The 20,829-nt window shown below is 40.6% G+C and overlaps 1 protein-coding gene across 2 annotated transcripts; it reads right to left on the reverse strand.

Moving 5' to 3' along the window:
- Nucleotides 1-1,848: 1,848 nt before the first annotated feature.
- LOC141174555 (transmembrane protein 272-like) lies at nt 1,849-19,927 on the reverse strand. Of its 2 annotated transcripts, none has more exons than XM_073659493.1 (6): nt 19,793-19,927; nt 13,488-13,527; nt 8,838-8,897; nt 8,573-8,749; nt 4,408-4,562; nt 1,849-1,961 (listed from the first exon to the last, which is right to left on the reverse strand). In XM_073659493.1, exons 2-6 carry the CDS (start codon nt 13,510-13,512, stop codon nt 1,947-1,949), a joined length of 432 nt encoding a protein of 143 aa, XP_073515594.1. In that variant the 5' UTR covers nt 13,513-13,527; nt 19,793-19,927; the 3' UTR covers nt 1,849-1,946. The 2 variants fall into 2 exon arrangements, with proteins under 2 accessions (XP_073515594.1, XP_073515595.1); XM_073659494.1 differs by having other exon boundaries at nt 19,715-19,794.
- Between the last annotated feature and the right edge of the window lie 902 nt (nt 19,928-20,829).

Here is a 20,829-nt window from a genome sequence, read left to right on the forward strand (position 1 = left end):
CCCAGGATGATGACTAGCGCTGCCTTACAATATATATACAGTATATATATACACTACCGTTCAAAAGTTTGGGGTCATTTAGAAATTTCATTATTTTTGAAGGAAAAGCACATTTTTTTTCAATGAAGCTAACATTAAATGAATCAGAAATACACTCTATACATTGTTCATGTGGTAAATGATTATTCTAGCTGCAAACATCTTGTTTTTACTGCAATATCTACATACGGTGTATAGAGGCCCATTTCTAACAACCACTACTCCAGTGTTTTAATGGTCCATTGTGTTTGCTAACTGTGTAAGAAGGCTAATGGATGCTTAGAAAACCCTAGAAAACCCTTGCACAAGTATGTTAGCCCAGCTGAAAACGGTTTGGCTGATTTGAGAAGCTATAAAATTGACCTTCCTTTGAGCTAGTTGAGAATCTGGAGCATTACATTTGTTTGTTTTATGAAACTCTCAAAATGGCGAGAAAAAGAGAACTTTTATGTGAAACTCAGCTGTCTATTCTTGTTCTTAGAAATGAAGGCTATTCCATGCGAGAAATTGCCAAGAAACTGAAGATTTCCTACAACGTTGTGCACTAGTCCCTTCAGAGGAGAGCACAAACAGGCTCTAACCAGAGTAAAAAGAGAAGTGGGAGGCCCCGCTCCACAACTGAGCAACAAGACAAGTACATTAGAGTCTCTAGTTTGAGAAATCGACGCCTCACAGCTCCTCAACTGGCAGCTTCATTAAATGGTACATGCAAAATGCCAGTGTCAACGTCTACAGTGAAGAGGTGACTACTACGGGATGCTGGCCTTCAGGGCAAAGTGGCAAAGTAAAAGCCATATCTGAGACTGGAAGGAAAAGGAAAAGATTAATATGGGCAAAAGAACACAGATATTGGACAGAGGAAGATTGGAAAAAAGTTTTATGGATAGGCGAATCAAAGTTTGAGGTGTTTGGATCACACAGAAGAACATTTGTGAGATGCAGAACAACTGAAAAGATGCTGGAAGAGTGCCTGACGCCATCTGTCAAGCATGGTGGAGGTAATGTGATGAACTGGGGTTGCTTTGGTGCTGGTAAAGTGGGAAATTTGTACAAGGTAAATGGGATTTTGAATAAGGAAGGCTATCACTCCATTTTGCAACGCCATGCCATACCCTGTGGACAGCGCTTGATTGGAGCCAATTTCATCCTACAACAAGACAATGACCCAAAGCACACCTCCAAATTATGCATGAACTATTTAGGGAAGAAGCAGGCGGCTGGTATTCTATCTGTAATGGAGTGGCCAGCGCAGTCATCAGATCTCAACCCCATTGAGCTGTTGTGGGAGCAGCTTGACCATATGGTACGCAAAAAGTGCCCATCAAGCCAATCCAACTTGTGGAGGGGCTTCAGGAAGCATGGGGGGAAATGTCTCAAGATTACCTCAGCAAATTAACAGCTAGAAGGCAAAGGTCTGCAATGCTGGAATTGCTGCAAAGAAGCATTCTGTGACGAAAGCAAAGTTTGAAGGAGAAAATTATTCTTTCTAATAAAAATCATTATTTCTAACCTTGTCAATGTCTGGACTATATTTTCTATTCATTTTGCAACTCATTTGATAAATAAAAGTATGAGTTTTCATGGAAAACACAAAATTGTCTGGATGGCCCCAAACTTTTGAACATTAGTGAATATACGTATATATTACTTAAGTAATAATCTAATGGTCTATTTAGCTCCTGGATATTGACATGGAGGCGATCATCCACCAAGCATGCAAAACACTTGTTTGTTGGCCATAATCAACCCATCGAAATAGGAAAAAATAAACAGAAAAATCAGTCAATCACGACAAATAACTTCATAAAAGTCGTTCTGCGTATCATTTTATTTGTATTGTTCCACCATCAATGTCAGTTTTTTTTTCTTCAGATAAATTCTTATAAGTATGTAATCTGTCAATATCGCTAATTATTTGCTGTCTGAAATATAAAAACATTAAAAATAGTGTTACTACTACTACAAGTCAGCCAACACATAGTTTATATCTGAAGAATATTTTATGACTTATGTATCTTTACAACCATTAATTTGCTCAAATGTTTATCTTAAAAAAGTGAAGCCACTATTTTTCCATCGAAAATATCTCACTAGTTTGACTCTACAGCTCCTTTGTAGAATTGTGGGTCTCTGGGATGTACGTATGACCTTAAAGGGCCTTAAAAAGAATCTGTCAGAAGATTTTTGCTACCTTACCTGAGAGCAGCATGATGTAAGCAAAGAGACCCCGAATCCAATGATGTATCACTTAGTTTACTGGGTGCAGCTGTTCAGACACAATCAGTGTTTTTAGATTTAGCAATGCAGCAGAGCTGAGAAAGCTAGCCCCGCCCACACCAGGCTTTCTGTGCACATAACTATGGATCCTGAGCAGCTTATCGCACAAGGGGCGGAGTCTGATTTGCAAGCAGGCGGCCAGATAGTCACAGCAATGTTAATCACAAGGTGATTAAAGTTTCAGTCTAAGTAAACAACAGCACACAGCCTGACATGTGATATATCCTTGAATTCAGTGTTATAACCCCTACCTCATTATGTCCTCAGTTTACATAGATGATGTTGGTTCCTGTCTTTGCCGGTTCTGTTATTTTTGGTTTTAGGACTGTCACATTGAAGTTTGGCGGATAATTCATAAGGACCCATGGCGTTCCTACATTCTACGTAACTTGAGGACCGCAAAAAATGGTAGTGTCTATCATCAGGATAAGTATTACTTGTAGATATTGAATTATAAGTATATTTTCTGGACAATATACAGTATATGAAAAACCACAGAAAAATAGAGATTGAAACCTCGGCAAGACTGGTAATTTTCCCGCCCAGGCAGATTCCCGCTGGGCTGTGAGCCACTTGATTCGGCAAAGTAGAAATTTCGCTAATAATGCCAATCTGTTACAAAGGGTGAAGGACCTGTGGTGATATGTTGGTTCTCTTGACCACAGGTCCTATTGTTCCCTCTTTACTCTGTAACTGCTTTATTTTTTTTACCTCCTGCAGTTTTGATGACGATTTGTTTGAGAATCCCCATTGCATTATGGGATATGCAAACTAGATATCATCAGGGGGAAGAGGCTGCGGTCACTCCCACATTATCTGTCTTCACCCTGAAATGAAGCGTCTTTGGTGATGTCCATTTCTGGGATACTCCCTGCTGCACTGAGCATGTGTCAGTTGTCAGTTCCAATGTTGCAGTATGAGCTCCCAGCGTCACTGTGCAATATTATTTTGAATGCACAGTGACAGTGCGCTCCCTCACCGACTCTATTGAGAAATGAGAACAGACAACATAGTGCATTGTCAGCTCGGATTGTAAGGAGAGAACGAGGCAAGCGGAGATCAGCCCTGCCCCTGAAACAGATGTCACTATCGGGGCCCGAGGCTGGTCTCTGCTCTCTGGGTTTTCTCTTTACAATGCGCACTGACAGTGCACGCTATTGCTAGCTCATTACTGCTCATTAGAGCCTGCAAGAGTGCACTGTCAGTATGAAATGAAAAGAACATTGCACAGTAAAAATGGAGCTTGTACTATGCAACCGACAACCGACACATGCTCAGTAGAGCAGGGAACTAGCCCAGCCCCGTCACTGATAACGCTTCATTTCAGGATAGGGGCAGAGGCTGTGGCAGTGCCCCCTTATGATGTCTCATTAGAGTATCCCAACATCTACTGGGGATTCTCAAATGAAGCATAATCCAATCAGAACGACAGAGACTTTTAAATTAAAGTATATTAGAAAAGAGATTAGATTATTACAATAAATAGATAGCCATTTGGGATTAAAGTCAATATTAGTTTCAGACCACCCCTTTAAACTAATTACTTTGCCTCTCAAGGCATGAAAAAATAGTTTCTCTGAATGCACACTGCAGCAAACTTTTTTTAAGTTCTCTTGGCTTTTCTGACATGTCTATTAAAGGGGTAATAAATGACTGATAAGTCTGGTGTCCACAGGTGGGAATCTCAAGAAGGAGAGGACTAATGCCCCCAAACTACCACTCCCTTTTGACAGCAAAACTTTGCCCATTAGTACCCCATTTAGACTGGCAAAAGGTGACACAGATAATTTTGGAGGTTGGATGGGGAGTTACTCAGTCTCTAACCTTCTCTGTAGTTGCTCTATATTCACGCTGGTTGCAGGGACATTTTCATTAAAATATGTTAGAAAAGAGATTAGATTATTACAATAAAGACAGTTAGTTAGGAATAAAATCAATATTAGTTTTAGACCTCCCCTTTAAGTGGGTTGTTGGAGCTTGTTTCCCAGGGCTGCTTTTTAATCCCTGGACATAATATATATGTTACCATATACCTGTGGATCTTCTTCTATGTTTCATATATCAAAGATTGTCATTTACAAAAATACTCACCAGAGCAATGCAGGAGAACACAAGCAGGAAAATGTATACTATGGAAAAGCCTAAATATGCATATGAATAAATCAGGAGGCCAAATGCAAATTTGTATAAAGTTTCATTACAGTCTCTGGGGTCGGTCTCGTAGATTCTAAATACCCAAACACTTCCTAAAATAAAATAAAAAAAAACATTAACCTATATCAAGTGGAAACACTAAAGAATTACACTTTCAGACACAAAAATAAAGCATTTTTTTTCAAATGGGTTCGGTTGTTTGCCTATTTGATGTATCAATGCTCACACAATGGGCTGACCTCTAACCATCATTTTTGTAAGAAATTGCAAGAATATTTTGTTAAAAATAAAATCAACATGTTGGATATGCGTTGATGGCTTTATTAATCTACAATTTGTAGGATGTCCCCTGTATCTATTCTTGTGGGGACTGTTGTTTAGTGTTTAGTGCCATGTTGCCGCCAGAGGCTAGAGATGCAGAATCCTTATCAATAAGGATGAATGGGGTACCCTGTGTGCACTGCTAAGTGGCAGGAGGAGAATTTGTCATAAAGGTGAGAGTTTCCTGCCACAAGAAGGCTGGGAATATACCCATAGTTTTGGTTGGACTGTTGGTGTCTCTGACTCGCCCCCTGGGCCGTGGAGCACCCGGGACCAGACTTCTGGGCAATGCTGGGAGTAGTAGTGGCGACCCGGTCCCGTGGCTCAGGGTGGTCAGACCAAGTTTGTGGCAGTCTCTGTATCAGTATAATGCAATGTCCGACTACGCCACCCGCGGATTGCGGTCAATAAGAACCGCCACTGCTGAACCGACCTCTGAGGCTGATGTTGTGAGAGCAGCAGAGTGTAGTATAACTCCCCACGGGAGGAGTCTAGCCTCAGGGCAATGTAGAGTGATGATGGTGTTTGTGGTGCGGGGCGTCACAGTACTAGTAGTGCTGTATGCGGTGAGAAAGCACAAAGACAAGGTGTTGCAGTTCAGGTTCTTTACTCACAGCTCTCATCCAGGTCACTTGTGCACAGGTAGGACTGCCTGAGCAGTGCTGCGTCCACCAGGCAGGGGGCTCGATCAACCCCCAGGTAATTCCGGAGTGTGGCACAAGACTCCCTTCTATCCTTTCGTCAGCCGTGCCCCACCAGTGACACTACTCCTGTCCAGCTGCCCCGGGTCTTCTCCTGGGAGGGCTGGGTGTCCACTTCCCTGACCCTATGTGGTGTGCCTTCCTAGTAGGTGTAGTGAGTGGTCGCACCAGTAAATGATCACGACCACCGGATCTTGGTTAAGGATTAGTCACCTCCACCAACTTTGGATCCGGTACCCTGTTCTGCCAACCCGTCACCCGTAATCTCCTGGGTCCTGAGGGTTCCTTCTGCCTTCGTGTCTCTGGGCCTCTCTTGGTGTTCTGTTTCTTCTTACTTTCCTTTCTGTTCTCCTCTCTTCTCTCGGGCCCCGGCCTCTACTCTAGGCCTGGCCCTGGAGCAGAGCTCCTGCAGAGCCTCTCCTCACAGACTGCACTTCTTCTCTGAACGACTGAACTGAACACTGTTCTAAGATGGTGCCCACCTCTTATACCTCCCTCTCTGTCTATGAGCCCAGGTGACCTGCAACCAATGGGCTCCTACCTATGCCCAGAAACCGTCCCCTCCTGCTCCTACATCACGGGGTTTCCCCCCCCCCTCCCCACTCCAGCCAGGGACATGATCTGTCGTGCCTGCATTACTATATAAATGGGAGCACCGTTGAACTGTCCCCCAGAAATGGGGTGTGTGTGATGCATGCAGCTAACTGAGCCCTGGTCCATACTCCATCCTTACCCGGGAGTGGAATATCACACCTCTGGCAGAGGTGCAATACCCCTGTAGCGGCCGAACCCTCGGGGCGCTACATCTCCATTTCTTGCTGAGCCAAGATTTTCACTGCTGGACTCCTCACCATCCTTCACTTTTAACCATAATAGTCCACCCATCCAACCATAGCCGAAAAAGGAAAATCAGGACTCCTGTTCTGAGTCCTTTCATTGTGAATCCAACATTCAGACTGTTATGTTCTGCTACCAGAGCTAAGGAAAGAGAGGAGATCTGTCCCTACGATAGAACTCAGCTGAATCCCTACGATGTAACAGGGAACCTGATCCTGCGATCAGACCTGCTAAAGTCCTAAGCTAGTCTGTACGGAGACCTATAGATGTGGGGAAGGAATCCCTACAAGTACTAAGGACTGGGAGGAAAATGGGACACCTCCTAACAGAAATAGTAGCAGACAGATGAACAAACAAAATATATAGAACATAGAGGTCCGTAGACCAAGCAAACTAACAGAGTTAGATACAGAGCACAGGCTAGCTAGAAAGTAGTTATACAATGAAGTCCAGCAAAGCCAGAAGGGCGGAGCAGGATTAAATAGGCCAACAAGGTCATGTGACCAGCAAAGGAAAAAACCTAAGAGCAAGGTTCTAACAGTACCCCCCCTTCTAAGAGGATCCTCCGGATCCCCTAGGACCAGGCTTATCAGGAAATCTCCTGTGAAACGGAAGAAGGGCGGAGCAGGATTAAATAGGCCAACAAGGTCATGTGACCAGCAAAGGAAAAAACCTAAGAGCAAGGTTCTAACACAGACATTTTTCATCTATCCACTGGACATGTGATAAAGGCTCATGTCCCAGAACAACAGAAGAGTGACAAATCTTGTACTATCCAACAAAACTCCAGGACTGAGTCGGTAATGCCTCCTCTGTAACTCTACAGATCAGTCTGAAACCTAGTCAAACTTGCACATGTGTCTACAGTAATTACTTTGATAGAAATTCAACCAGTCTAGAAAATATCTAAGAATCTGCTTGTTATGAGTCAGGGCTACTGGTGAAGGTCCAACAATAACTGCGAAGGCTCAGAAACAAATGGAGGCAACAATAGGCGGCAATAGTGCAGCATTCCCATTAGTAGTTCTGGTGGTCATTGAGTAGAGTGGTGTGGACATATATGACTGCTGCTGCTTCATTCAATGTATATCGTACTGATGGAGATAGCTTAATATGGTACAAGTGTAATAGGACTACAGCACACAGCTGAAAAAGAAGAATAAGGTCTAAGGTCAAATAGGATCCATAATAACCCGGAATAAAAAAAACACAAAAAAAGTCAGGTTTGTTTCTTCCTTTTTTTAAATGGCTGGTGATAATGTCATGCTAGGTATGGGAAGAACCTAGCGTCTGATGACGTGAAAAGGGGGGCAGCCCAGCAACTAGGGAAAGGGGGAGTAGAGACCCCTAAGCAGATGTAACAACACCCTGACTTCCCTATCGTCCCTAAATAGGTTCTGCACCTATAGCCGCGCAGGATACCTTAGCCCTGGCTGACCCTAGAGCTAGGCCCTAGGTAGGGAGGGGGAGGGGTGAGTACTAGTCAGCCCCACTGCAACTAAACACAAACCAGGGAAACAGACAAGGGGATACACTTAGCTTTGAGAAGACACCAGAGAGATCACAACTACAATCCACAAAGGAACTCCAAGAAAAATTTAGCCGACTGCTAGAACTCCAGACCTGAACAGAGGAATTTACTCTATTACTCTATCACCAGCAACTCTCTGAAGAAACTGAGTGTATTTAAAGATCCAGCAAGGGTGTGACAATTAGCAGCAGAAGATGGAGATCACCACTAGAGAGGGAGAGATGAAAGGATCAAGAAGGTGTCTGCAAGGCCAAGCGCAACGACCTTCTACAGCCGGATCCAGAATGACTGTCAAACCTGACACACAAGTGACAGCATGTGACCGCTGCAACCAATCACTGACATCAGCAGTCTAGTGCAATACGTGTCGGCACCAGCACTTTGCTATACTAATCTTGCTGTAGCCAAGTAAAGACAGGCAGGTAAGGACCTGTGACACTGTAACAATAGTGGATTTAACAAATTAGTTTTTTTTAAATACATTCCCAGGTCTTTTTTTATCTTTTTTTTATATCCTGACTACCCATTTAACCCTGATTTTGCATTTTTTGTGCATGTTACTAATGTATATTTCTTCTGAAGAAATGCCTCTCATATCAGTCCTTGCAATACTACATGATATACAATAAATGTAAAAAAAACGACTACACTTTCCTTTGATAGTGGTACAGTCATTTAATGACAAAATAAGATAATCTTTTCTTATATTTACCTGCAATGAACCAAGCAATGTTAAAGAAGCTCAGGATTATCTCTACGAAGTACATTAGTTTGGGTGCAAGAAAATATATTGGTAAAAACACAAAAAGAAATAAATTCACTGCGCCGGCCACTACTAGGAAGATTGGAATATTTGGCTCTATTGCACAGTCATTGATGTGAAGAGATCCTGAAAAAAAGAAGAATAAACATCTAAAATAAAACCATCAGATATAATAGATATAAAGCCCAATACACATAAGGAAAGTATATATTACCTATAACAACCATGGCTATGCTGAGAGCCGTCCACGTTACCAAGGTAAATATCTGAACGACTGCAAAATAAATAATAATGTTAATGTGGGACAGAAAATAACGTCATTATCCTTGTAATAATATGGATGACAACGATAAGACGGGCAATGCAATCATAAAGAACAATGGAATGTTGACCACAAAAATTATTACTAGAAATATATTTTTAAAATGTACTCAATTAAAAGGGGTTATCCGGAACTTACATACTGATGACCTACACTATTTGTAGGGTATTAGAATAACATAAGGATCAGGTACCACCCAATGTATGGAAAAATAGCAGCTACAGTGCCACACACTACAGCAAACAAAGCAAGTATAGCAACACACACAGAAAAAAAAAATAAAAAACAGCTATATAATTAATCAATATAGATGAATTAGTACAAATAATCTATGTGGCAAAAAAATGCATTAAAAACATTCAAAAACAGCTTTACAGCACAAAACTAAAACCATGATAAGGGTTAGGTTCACAAATACCCCCTATCTCATCGTGTGACCTCTCAGTTGCCCTCCCTGGGATCTTGGGGTACTCGGAGTCGGGTCGGTGTAAGGGTCGAGGGGGATGCAGTCGTGGCCTAGACCCGTTCCGTGCCCAGGGCAGTCAAGTGAGAGTGGTATTTCGACTACGCCAGCGTTGCTTCAGTCCACTGAGGCTGGTGTTAGGGGCAGCAAAGATCGGACGGCTCCCCGCAGGCGGAGCAGGCCTCAGGGCAGTGTGAGGAGGAATGGTGGGTGCAGTGCCGCGCAGGAAATAACAGGCTGAGGCGGTGAATGAAGCCATCCGGGTCTTTACTCACTTTCAGATGTACTTTCAGCCGCAAAGCTTCTCTCTGCTACTCACGGCATGCTGCGGCCACCAGGAAGGGGGTTCAGCACTTCCCAGGTAGATCAGGAGCACCTGTCGAGACCCCTCTGGTGTGTGTTCCTCTCCTTGGTAGCTCTCCCACTAAGTCTTCTCCTGACTGTGTGTGGTACGAACGTGGTATAAGGCCGGGTCCCACTGGGTAAACGCAGTGTAAGAGATACAGGTGGCGTAGGCTGCTCCGTCCGTATCTCTTTGGGATCCACTAAGCCTCCAGGCTTTTCTGACTGAGACGTGAAGTAACAAAGTCAGATATCGGGGGCCGGTCACCCCTCTTGCAGCAGGAATCCCTCTGACTAGGCCAGAGTAAAGAATACAGGTGGCGACTCCACTCCGTCCGTATCCCCCTGGGATCCTTTTGCCTGTGGAGCCTATCTCCTCCGCTCCCCTCCAAGGCCTTCTTAGATCAGGACCTTGACCGGGTAGAGACAGTGGTTAACTCTGACCCGCTCCTTGTCTCAAGGCCAGGGTACGAGGACCGTGTATCTTCAGTCAGCTGCAGACTTTTGCTGAACTCTGTCAGAAGACCACAATCAAAGACGAAGACCACAATCAAAAAGACCTTGAACTTAAGATGGCCGTAGATTAAATATGAATGAATAAGTGTTTCCTAAAAGTGTGTCCTCCACCCTCACCCACTACATGGTTCCCCCTATCTTTGGTTCCCCCCTTCTCCTCTATCCCGGGCCGGGGCAGCACCCTGGTGCATTTAGGCCCCCTTCAGGACAGGAGTGGTGTAGTGTTGAGTGGTGAAGTGGGGTCCTGAGAGATGCTCCATCCTTACCTGAAAGAGGAGATACCACACCTCAAGCTGAGGTGCAGTACCCCTGTGGCGACTGAACCCTCAGGGGCGCCACATCATCATATGACACTCTATCATAGAAAATTCATCATATCCCTGAGGAAGTCACATCTGTGGTGATACGCGGTGACTTGTTTGTTCTTTTCTCTTTGATAATGTTTATAATTATTTATATATTTATTCATTTATTTTTATACTATTTATTAATATACTTTATTTTTTTTATTATCTTGGAACTTCATATATTGCACAGATATCCTTTTGCCGTTTACACAGTATGTCATATGCTGCATTTTCTATGCTAGCAGGTTTGTCATCTTATATGATTTGATAGGGGGTATTTTTGACCCCCAACGCTTATCATGTTGTTTTGGTAGGTCTAGTATTTAGCTTTTTGCTGTTATGCACTTTTTAAATGTTTTTAATGCACATGGATTATTTGTACTAAGTGACCTAAAAAACTATATAAATTGTGCATGCCCAATTTCACATAGCTATCTTTATTCTTTTGTATGTGTTGCTATCCATAGGGTATGTCAGTATCAGATGGGTGAAGGTCCGATACCAGGCACCCCCATTGATTAGCTTCGACAGTTGACGGATACATGTAATGTGCAGAGCATAAAATATCATATAAGTGTTACTCCAATTTAATCAGAAATCAGATAAATTTACATATACAATAAATATTTTATTGATACAAAACTACACAATTAAAATAAAAGTTAATAGTAAAAACAATGAAAGCAATGAGAGGCCAATGAGAGACACAAAATAGTAAAAACAATAAAACAATACAAAGGATAGCCACAAGATGGTAGAATACTACGAAGAAGTGATGATAATATGTATAGGCACATATAGATATCCACAAAATTGATTACAATGCAATTTTATGAGAAGCATAGCTCTTGAGATCAGCAGTATGGCAGCGGAAGCCACAGGAGGAACTGGAAAAATAAAGAGGCAGCCTAGCTATCTACTTTATGCCTCTCTTCCCTCAATGATAGTGACTGCAGAGTCAGCATAGGGGATGACACAGAGCAAAGGACATCGTAGGCAGAACCTCTTACATCAAGTTGTAGGATGGGGACTCAACTGGGGCACTGCTTCTATCCAGTCCAGAAAACAAGCTGAAATTCAAAAAAACTCTCTCTTTTAGCTAAATCAGAGAAAACCAGCTGGATTCCACTCCTGGCTGAGTGTTCTACTAATAGAACCCCTATTTATTGTTTTTAGGTGCTACTAACGGTGGAGAAGACCCTCATGGACATCATGGTTGGAAGAATAGAAAGATCAAGTTGAAGAGGAAAACCAGCAACCCGATGGCTTGATACAATCAAGATAACGGTGGAGAAGACCCTCATGGACATCATGGTTGGAAGAATAGAAGGTACAAGGTGAAGATGAAGACCAGCAACCTGATGACTTGATGCAATTAGGATAACAGCGGAGGAACAAGGTGACAAGGAAGACCAGCAACCTAATGGCTTGATAAAATCAAGATAATGGTGGAGAAGACCCTCATGGACAACATGGTTATAAGAATAGAAGGAACAAGGTGACGAGAAAGGCCAGCAAGCCAATGGCTTCATACTATCAAGATAACAGTGGAGAAGACCCTCATGGACATCATGGTTGGAAGAATAAAAGGAACAAGATGAAGAGGAAAACCAGCAACCCAATGGCTTGATACAATCAAGATAACGGTTGAGAAGATCCTCATGGACATCATGGTTGGAAGAATAGAAGGTACAAGGTGAAGAGGAAAACCAGCAACCTGATGGCTTGATACTATCAAGATAACAGCGGAGAAGTCCCTGGTGGACTTATCTAGGCTTCAACAAGATCGATCTTCCTATAGATCGTTCATCCATCAAGTCACCATGGCTCAAGATCAAGCTGAATGCAATTAAAAAAGTAAAAACATTGGCATGTGAAAGCATAAACACCCAGGATCATTGCAACAGGAACATCGGCTGTAAATAACAGTTGTCTACATCTGGTGACAGTAAAGGCACTGCTCCCTGTACCATGCATTTACAAAACAGTGCAGGAATAGGATAAATTAAATTAGATGTTAAAAGAAAGAACGACAAATGTTTCCTTTTTGGATCAAATGGAAACACAACTTAAAAGGAATCTCTCAGCAGGTTTCTTATATTCAGTCTGAGAGTAGCATCATATAGGGCCTGAGAATCTGATTCCAGGGAAGTGTCACTTATTAGGTTGTGTTTCAATGCAAACAGTGTTTTATCTGCACGGGATTAACACTGACTACAGCTCACGTGCACACTAGTCAGGCTAATCTGTGCAACTCCACCCCCACCACTGATTGGCAGCTTGCTCACAATGCACAGTGTACACAGGAAGCCAGTTGGGTTGTGAGCTGGGTTATACACAGAGCAGAAGACTTAGGTCTTATACATCTACATTAGACAAAACAAGGATCCTATCAAAACTACACCAAGCAGCCCAGTAAGTGATACATCCCTGGAATTAGGCTTTCTTGCCCTATAGCACACTGCTCTCAGATTATATAGAAAAATCCTGCTGACTGATTCTCTTTAAAAACTGCTGATCTGAAATATATATTGAGTTGTTATAATTCAGTCATAGAAGACCCTCTGTATGACTCTGATTCAATATATGACTCTGATTCAATATGGAGTTTATTTTCTCTAAAGGAGTCCTACAACCTGTCAACCTCCATAACCTCCATGCATTGCCATATGACGGGTACGTTGATGAACACATACAACACATAAGTTAGTAGTCTTCAAAGTTTTGCTCCAGGTAAACTTTAAGCTCTGGGATCATAAAACTTTTCACTTTATACTTAATTTTTTTTAACGTTTATCACAAAGTATACAGTGTTTTGCAGCTTTCCTTTCTATATTCCAAAGATTTTATAGGCAAATGGTAAATTAAACTTACCCAAATTTAATGAACAACAACTCATTGTGGCTCACTGTATCTAAAGGAACAGAAGGAAAGACAAAAACTTTTCTCAATAAAAAAAACTGTGTAAAATCATTCGCTACATCACAAAATCCATAGTCATTTATGCAGCCAGACTCTTTTTGAAATCACACTCACATATTATGTTCTGATTATACAAATTTGTCTAAGCATCTAATATGTAATAAAATAGTAAGTTCATTATAAATCACTGAATCGGAACATACATTTGTGATATTTAATTCCAAATGAACATACAATTGTGCAATGTTTTTCACCAAGTAGAAGCCTTAGGAGCTTGATCGTATATGGAAAGAATTGAAGGGAGTCTGTCAGCCCAAATTGGTTTTGCATGACTCTGCCTCCCTCACTTGTGATTGACAGCATTCAATTAATATGAAAATATCAATACTTCCTGATTGCATTACCTAGCTAATTAAATATAAGTGTCAAAACCAGTTATTACAAAAGAGATAACTTATTAGAATATTCAAAGCATACAAATTTGCACAACATTATGCAAGCTACTTTTCATAGTTATAAAATTATTTATACTTCTTGCAGAAATTTAAAACCCAAAGAGATGAACTGGAATATAAATTGGTGCGCATGCAGCGTGTAGGCATATGTTCACACTGGCCACTAGCCAGTCAAAACCTAAGTTAAATGCAAAATAAGCAAATACCCTGCAGAAAATAAATAAATGCATGAAAATAATATAGGTGTAACACTATTGCCAGGTCCACTGCATGGTTCCCCTTCCTCCTCCATGCAGGGATGCTGGCATACTCACTGCTCCGGCCCCGTAGCGTGGTCCCCTTCTGCTGGCATATCTCCTGCTTGTGCACGCCGCACTTCCTGGCAGCTCACCTAGGATTCTTAAAGGGGCAGCGCGCGCACATAGTAAAATGCCTACAGCGAATTCCTGAGAGGCATTTAGTATAATGACCTCACTTGCTGGATGGCTCTCAGCCTATTGCTGGGAGTCATCCTGTATAAGAGACTCCCTCTCCCTTAGGGAGTCGCCAAAGCAACAACTTTCATTAGTATGAAGTCTCCCCTACTAGTGAGTTGTTGGGTTCTCTGATCCTGGTGTGGCAAGTGTCCTGAACCCAAATCCCTGGTCCCAGTGTTGCCAGGTCCTGAACCCTAATCCCTGGTCGGTGTGCGACCAGTGTCCTAAACATTGTCCCCTGGTCCTGGTGCGGCCAGTTCTGTTCCCAAAGTCACCAGGTCCCGGTGCGGCCAGTTGTCTGAATGTTTCCCTATCCGAGTATCTGGACTGCTACAACCTATCCCTGAAGTATCTGTCTGCGTCTCCATGTCAGTAACCGTTCTGCAGTACACCTGAACCTACTGGTCTGAAAAGAGCCTGAGTCTGAGTTAGCTAACCTGATCCCTGGGGTCAGCTGCTGCAGTACCAGCATCTGCCTAAGAGTGGTACCTGGTGGCCAGCTTCAGTCCATCCTGTCTCCACCATCTGGAGCTGCCGTGAGCACCAGGTAGCCGCTGAGCTACGCCCCTACCTAGGCAGACCTGTCCCTGTAACACAGTGGGTTCACTAATCCACATGTGCCGTCAGTGGACGTAACAATAGGGTACTTAGTCAACATAATTTTTGATCAAAAAAATTTAAAAGCCATTCTACCACGTCAATGTGACCTTATTCGGGACGGTCCTAACCTCTAATATTAAAACCTTACCATATGTCAAGTGATGTAATGTGAATAATGTACATTACATTCATATAGTTCCCCATGGCTGGGTGTCCATTAGCTGGGGCTCAGTGCTTCTCAGCCTTTATTCACATTACGTACCTTGACATATGGTAAGGTTTTAAAAATAGAGGTTAGGACCATCCCGAATAGGGTCACCTTGATGTGGTGGGATGGCTTTTAATTTTTTTTTTATCAAAATTGCGTTAACTAAGTACCCTATATTATTTTTATGCACTATTGCTATTTACTTATTTACTGCAGGGTATTTGCTTATTTTGTTTTTATCTTAGGTTTTGTTTTTCCTGCATAAATTGCCAAGTCCTGAAAATGTAAGTCATGGTCAGTAGTGTTAAACGAACGTGCTCGGATGAGGTGTTATGCAAGCACTCTCGTGTGCTAACAGAGTATCTTCGGCATGTTCGAATACTATGCTCGAGTCGCCAAGGCTGCATGTCTCGCAGCTGTTCGACAGATACAACAAATGCATGGATTGCCTAATTGTTTCAATGGAGGTTGAAGTCTCAGCTCTTTCTCACTTCCCTTGTTATTATTAATCAAATATGTTCAATGTGAGGATGATATATCTCCTCTACGGAGATGTCTTAATGGATTTTACAATTTTTCTCTACGACCGTAACATTGTTGAAACCTATCCTGCATAATATATTCTTGATGATAATGGTCGATAGTAGAGGAATAGTTTCTACAAATAATATGCAAATATTGTCTTTTGAGAATTCTCAACCAAAAAAGAGAAATAATTTGATCTGAATAATATGATCCGGTTTATAAGTCCCAAAATAATATAATAGAAATGTCAGGGGGGTTCTTATAATCATTAAAAATTAAACAAAAGATCAAAAAGATTTTACAAAAAAACTGCGGGATCAGTTTAATAGTGCATACAATAAATTTTATTAAAGATATATTCTCATATAAATGAAAAAGACATATAAGGTGAGACAGAACTAATTGCAAAAATTGTTGTAAATGGTAATACATGGTGGATTCCCATAAAAAGACATATAGGATCCTCAACAAGATTCACTTGAAAGTTATCAGGAGACAGCATGTATGCTTATTAGTATTACATATTATTCAAAAAGTATGAAAAATAATAGTGCTCTCCAGATATCATAATACACAGTGCACATAAGCAGGTACCTAATGAGTTAAAAGCTAATAAGCATCGCAGATATTCAATAAAGAGGTGCTATCCCTTTAGACATGCTGGCGTTATGGAGCAGGCTGGGGATCCGTGCGAGCGCCTCGACGCGCGTTTCTCCTTCAGGCTTCGTCAGGAGACGTGGGGAAAGATTAAAATAGGGCACTATATAACTGGATGGGTTCGGCAAACAGCGAATCAGCGCACCGCTCGTCCTTTAAGAATGTCCATTTTGAGAGGCTGTGGGTATTAACTTTCCCATCTAAGTAAATTATTGGTATTATCCTCCCAGAGATAATATATATCGGGTGGTGGCTTTCTCTTAGAGAATACAGGAGCAATAAGCCAAACAAGAGTGTATAGGAGAGCTGGTTCAGATGGCGGTCGATCGAACAAACGACTGAAGCATCGTTCGGCCGACAGCCATCTAATGTGTATGTTTGGCCATAGTACCTTGATTCATTATTCTCCAAGTCTCCTAGGTGTTATCTCATGAATATGATGTACCTTCAATTGGCTTCAACTGGCACTGATAAAATAAAAAACACTTATTCTTACCTCTCATGCCAACGCCGTTCCAGCGGAGTCAACACTCGCGTTCCTGGGGCTCTCGTCCGGTCATTAAGACATGTGAGCCCGGAACAGCGCTAGCACGGGAGGTGAGTATAGGTGTTTTTTATTTTTTTGGTGCAAGCATTCAGATCAAAAAGGGGTTGTCCTATTGGTGGACAACCCCATTAAGTCCATTGTATGTAATGTATTTTCCTAAATATCTCGATGAGTAACATAATACTCAGTAGCTGGCGGATATGACTTGAGGACCGGACAATTTATGTATTTTAAAGCTATGGAAAGGAACTTGCCTTATGTTGTGCACATTTCTACGCCTTGAATATTCTAATGAGTAGTCTCTTATGTAATAACTGGTTTTGACACTTATTAAATGGATTAAGTAATACGATAAGGAAGTATTGATGTTTTCATATTATTTGAATATAATATTCATTGTGTGAATGACATAACGTGGAATTTTTTAATTGTCCTTAATTTATGGATGATGGATTTTTATATTATTAATTCTGAATTAGAGTTGTTTGGATCATGTAATCTACTATTGTTGGCACATTATGTATCTAGTCTAATATTGTGCATATTATTCAGTTGTAAAATTACAAGAACTCAGTCTTTTATAGGGTCAGTTATCGACGAGTGGGGATGACATCTGGAATTTTAGGGTGCCAACTTCCACAGCCAGACAGAAACAGTTTAACAGGGGATAAGTGAGGTGCAGTGTATATTTATCACTTACTATTACTTTTTCCTATAGTATCTTGATTCTATATGAGAGACAGCGTAATGGGATAGGAAAAAAGAGCAGCATATAATATGATTCAAGCACTATCAAAAACGTGATTCCATTGCAATTTATATCATAAAGTACAATATAAAGTGCAAGCTATAAAGTGAATTTTACTTTATTTCTTGCACTTTGTATTATACTTTTTGATACTAACTACCATGGAATCACGTTTTTGATAGTGCTTGAATCATGAATCATATTATATGCTGCTCTTTTTTTCCTATTCTCCTTTGGTGACCTTGATATTATTATATGTGAACTTTTGTTCTGTTTTAACATGATATAATAAAGTTTTTTTTAATAAAGTTATAATAAACTTTTTGCATCATAAAGTAATTTTTTAGGATATATTTTAGGCTTCTATAGGGAGCCTGAAACAAATTTGTGTTAAAAACACATGTAAAAGTGCCGGTAAAAAACCGCAGATGCATTTTCAAGTGCAGAATCAAAGCTTTTCTGTGATAAATAAACGCACATTAAAAACGCGGCTTTAAATCTGGTGCAAAAACGCAACAATCAAAGAAGATTGTTACTGTGTATTTTGGTGCAGACAACATGTAAATAAAAGGCAGCGTAAAAAAAATGCAGCATTTATGCTACGTGTGAACATTGCCATAGGCTTCTATGGGAGAGACGGAAAAAACAGGAAAAAAAGCGGGTAAAAAAACGCAGTTGCGTTTTAAGTGCAGACTCAAAAGTTTTTCTGTACTAAAAAATGCATTAAAATCACTGCTTCAAATCTGCATCAAAAACGCACCAAATAAAGCAGAAAATGCTTAAAAAACACAATAGTTAGAGAAGATTGTTAGAGAAGATTGCATGCAGAAAAATGCAGAAAAAATGAAAACAATCTAAGTCAAAATCAGAAGTAAAAGAAAAATAAAGTTTAGTGTAAACGTTTTGCACTTTATGACTTGGCACACAAAGTTTTTCTAGGAGTTTTTGGAGCAGAAACTGAGTATAAACTCTCCAAATCCTCCTTGAAATCACAAAACCTCAAGTCTATGTTCCCACGATAAGTTTTTGATGAGTTTTTTTACGCACTGTATTTTAGAAAAAATGCAAGCAATCTATTTTATTTAATGTGTGCAGAAAATCTGCAACATCAAAAACTCACCAAACACTTATCGTGGGAACATAGCCTTAAAACTTTGATTTTCTGCTCAGTTTCTGCTCCGAAAACTCAGTAAAAAGACTCCATGTGCACATAGCCTAATGTTATATTTTGAAGACTTTCCTGATCTCACAGGATTAAGGATTCTCATGCCATTCTTGGTTCTATACGAGTCTATAGTCATGATTCAGGCAGGATTATACATTTACTTCTTGAAAAGTTTTTAAATAACTTTTTTATGTATTTTAAATAACATATTTTTTGTTTATTTCAAAGCATTTTTTGTTATATTAAAGCTATGTTCACACATCATGTTTTTTTTAGCGTTTTTTGATGCTGTTTTTTATGTAAATTTTCAGCTGGCTTTTGCAGTACCTGCAAAGTCTATGAGAAACCAGAATTCCCACATCACACATCATGTTTTTTTTTTGCTCAGGATTTTGCGCCTTGCATGTTTTTTGGGAAAATAGAGCATGTCACTTCTTTCAGCGTTTTTTTCCGCGTTTTTTCACCCATAGGAAGTAATGGGTGGTGAAAAAAACGCTGAAAAAAATGCATTAAAAAAGCACAAAAATTTGTATCAGCATTTTTGATGCCAAAATAGAATGGGGTTCTTTTTTTCACAGAACTTTATGTACATGCATAAAAAGTAACACAGAAGGACAGTGAAAAAAATGCAGAAAAAAGCACCAAAAATGCATCAAAAAAGCACCAAAACTGCAAGAAAAATCCAGAACAAAATGCCCTTGAAGATCAGGTTTTGCTGCAGAAAATTGACGCCAAAAAATATGATGTGTGAAAATAGCCTAAAAATCCTATGTAGAAATAGCACCAGAAAAACCTTACCCCATGCTGTAGGATATTAAGAACCATTGTATTTGGCAATGTCTTGTTCTAGTGATAAGTAGTAATAGTGATTCTTACCTATGTAAGGACAGGTAATGATGACAGATATCTTCTCCCAGGCACATAAATCATGCAAAGTGTCCTGTCTTCCTCCAGCAGTGCTTTTATCTGATGCCCTTCCCAGGGAAATCATCCTCACAAATAAATGAAAGGGTTTGTACCAGGAAATTAAAGGGGTTTTCCCAAGGACAAAAAATATTTTCATTAATAGATCTTGACATGAAAATTAGTTCTAAAATTGGATGTGACATAATAATGTTCCTGTGCCGAGATAATCTTAGAAATGTGCCCCTGCTGTGTGCTGTGTAATGGCTGTGTCTGATCATACAGGACCATGGTCTGATCATACCACATCTCCTGACCAAAAGAGAGTATACAGACAGGACATCATTGGATCGCAGCTTATTCTTTCTGTAAGGGCTCGTGCAGACAAATGTATAACTCGGAAGAGGGCTATCCGTCATTTTGACATTTTGTACATGTCCGATTTTTTTTCTAGGACAGAGTCAGTCCAAGGAAAATATCTCACGATTTTCCTCCGAGAATCAGATGGCACTCGCCCATTCTATTCTATGGGTCCATGGGAAAAATCGGACCGCACTCAGATAACATCCAAGTGCGGTCCGATTTTCATGGATCTCATTATAGAGAAGGTAGAGAAACTTTTTTTTCTCTCTTCACAACCGAGAAAATCAGATCACACTCTGATTAGAGTTTGATCCGATAAAAAAAAAGGGTAAAAATATAAAAATATTTTTTCTCACAGAAAACAGCAGCTGCGATCCTGTGCTGTCCTGTCTGTATACTCTTTTCCTCCCCTCCTGCCCAGGAGATGTGGTATGATCAGACCATGTCCCTGTATGGTCAGACACAGCCATTACACAGTACACAGCAGGGGCACATTTATAAGATTATCTCAGCATAGGAGCATTTTATTTAAACACATCCAATTGTGGAACTTATTATTATTCCAAGATCTATTAATTAAAACATACTTTGTTTGTGGGAAAACCTCTTTAAGGCTAAGTTTTTTTTCAAGTCAATTAAGTTTCATA

The sequence above is a fragment of the Phyllobates terribilis genome, unplaced genomic scaffold (assembly GCF_046119375.1).
Source record: "Phyllobates terribilis strain yellow unplaced genomic scaffold, ASM4611937v1 Scaffold_13__5_contigs__length_258822181, whole genome shotgun sequence".
Lineage (NCBI taxonomy): Eukaryota > Metazoa > Chordata > Amphibia > Anura > Dendrobatidae > Phyllobates > Phyllobates terribilis.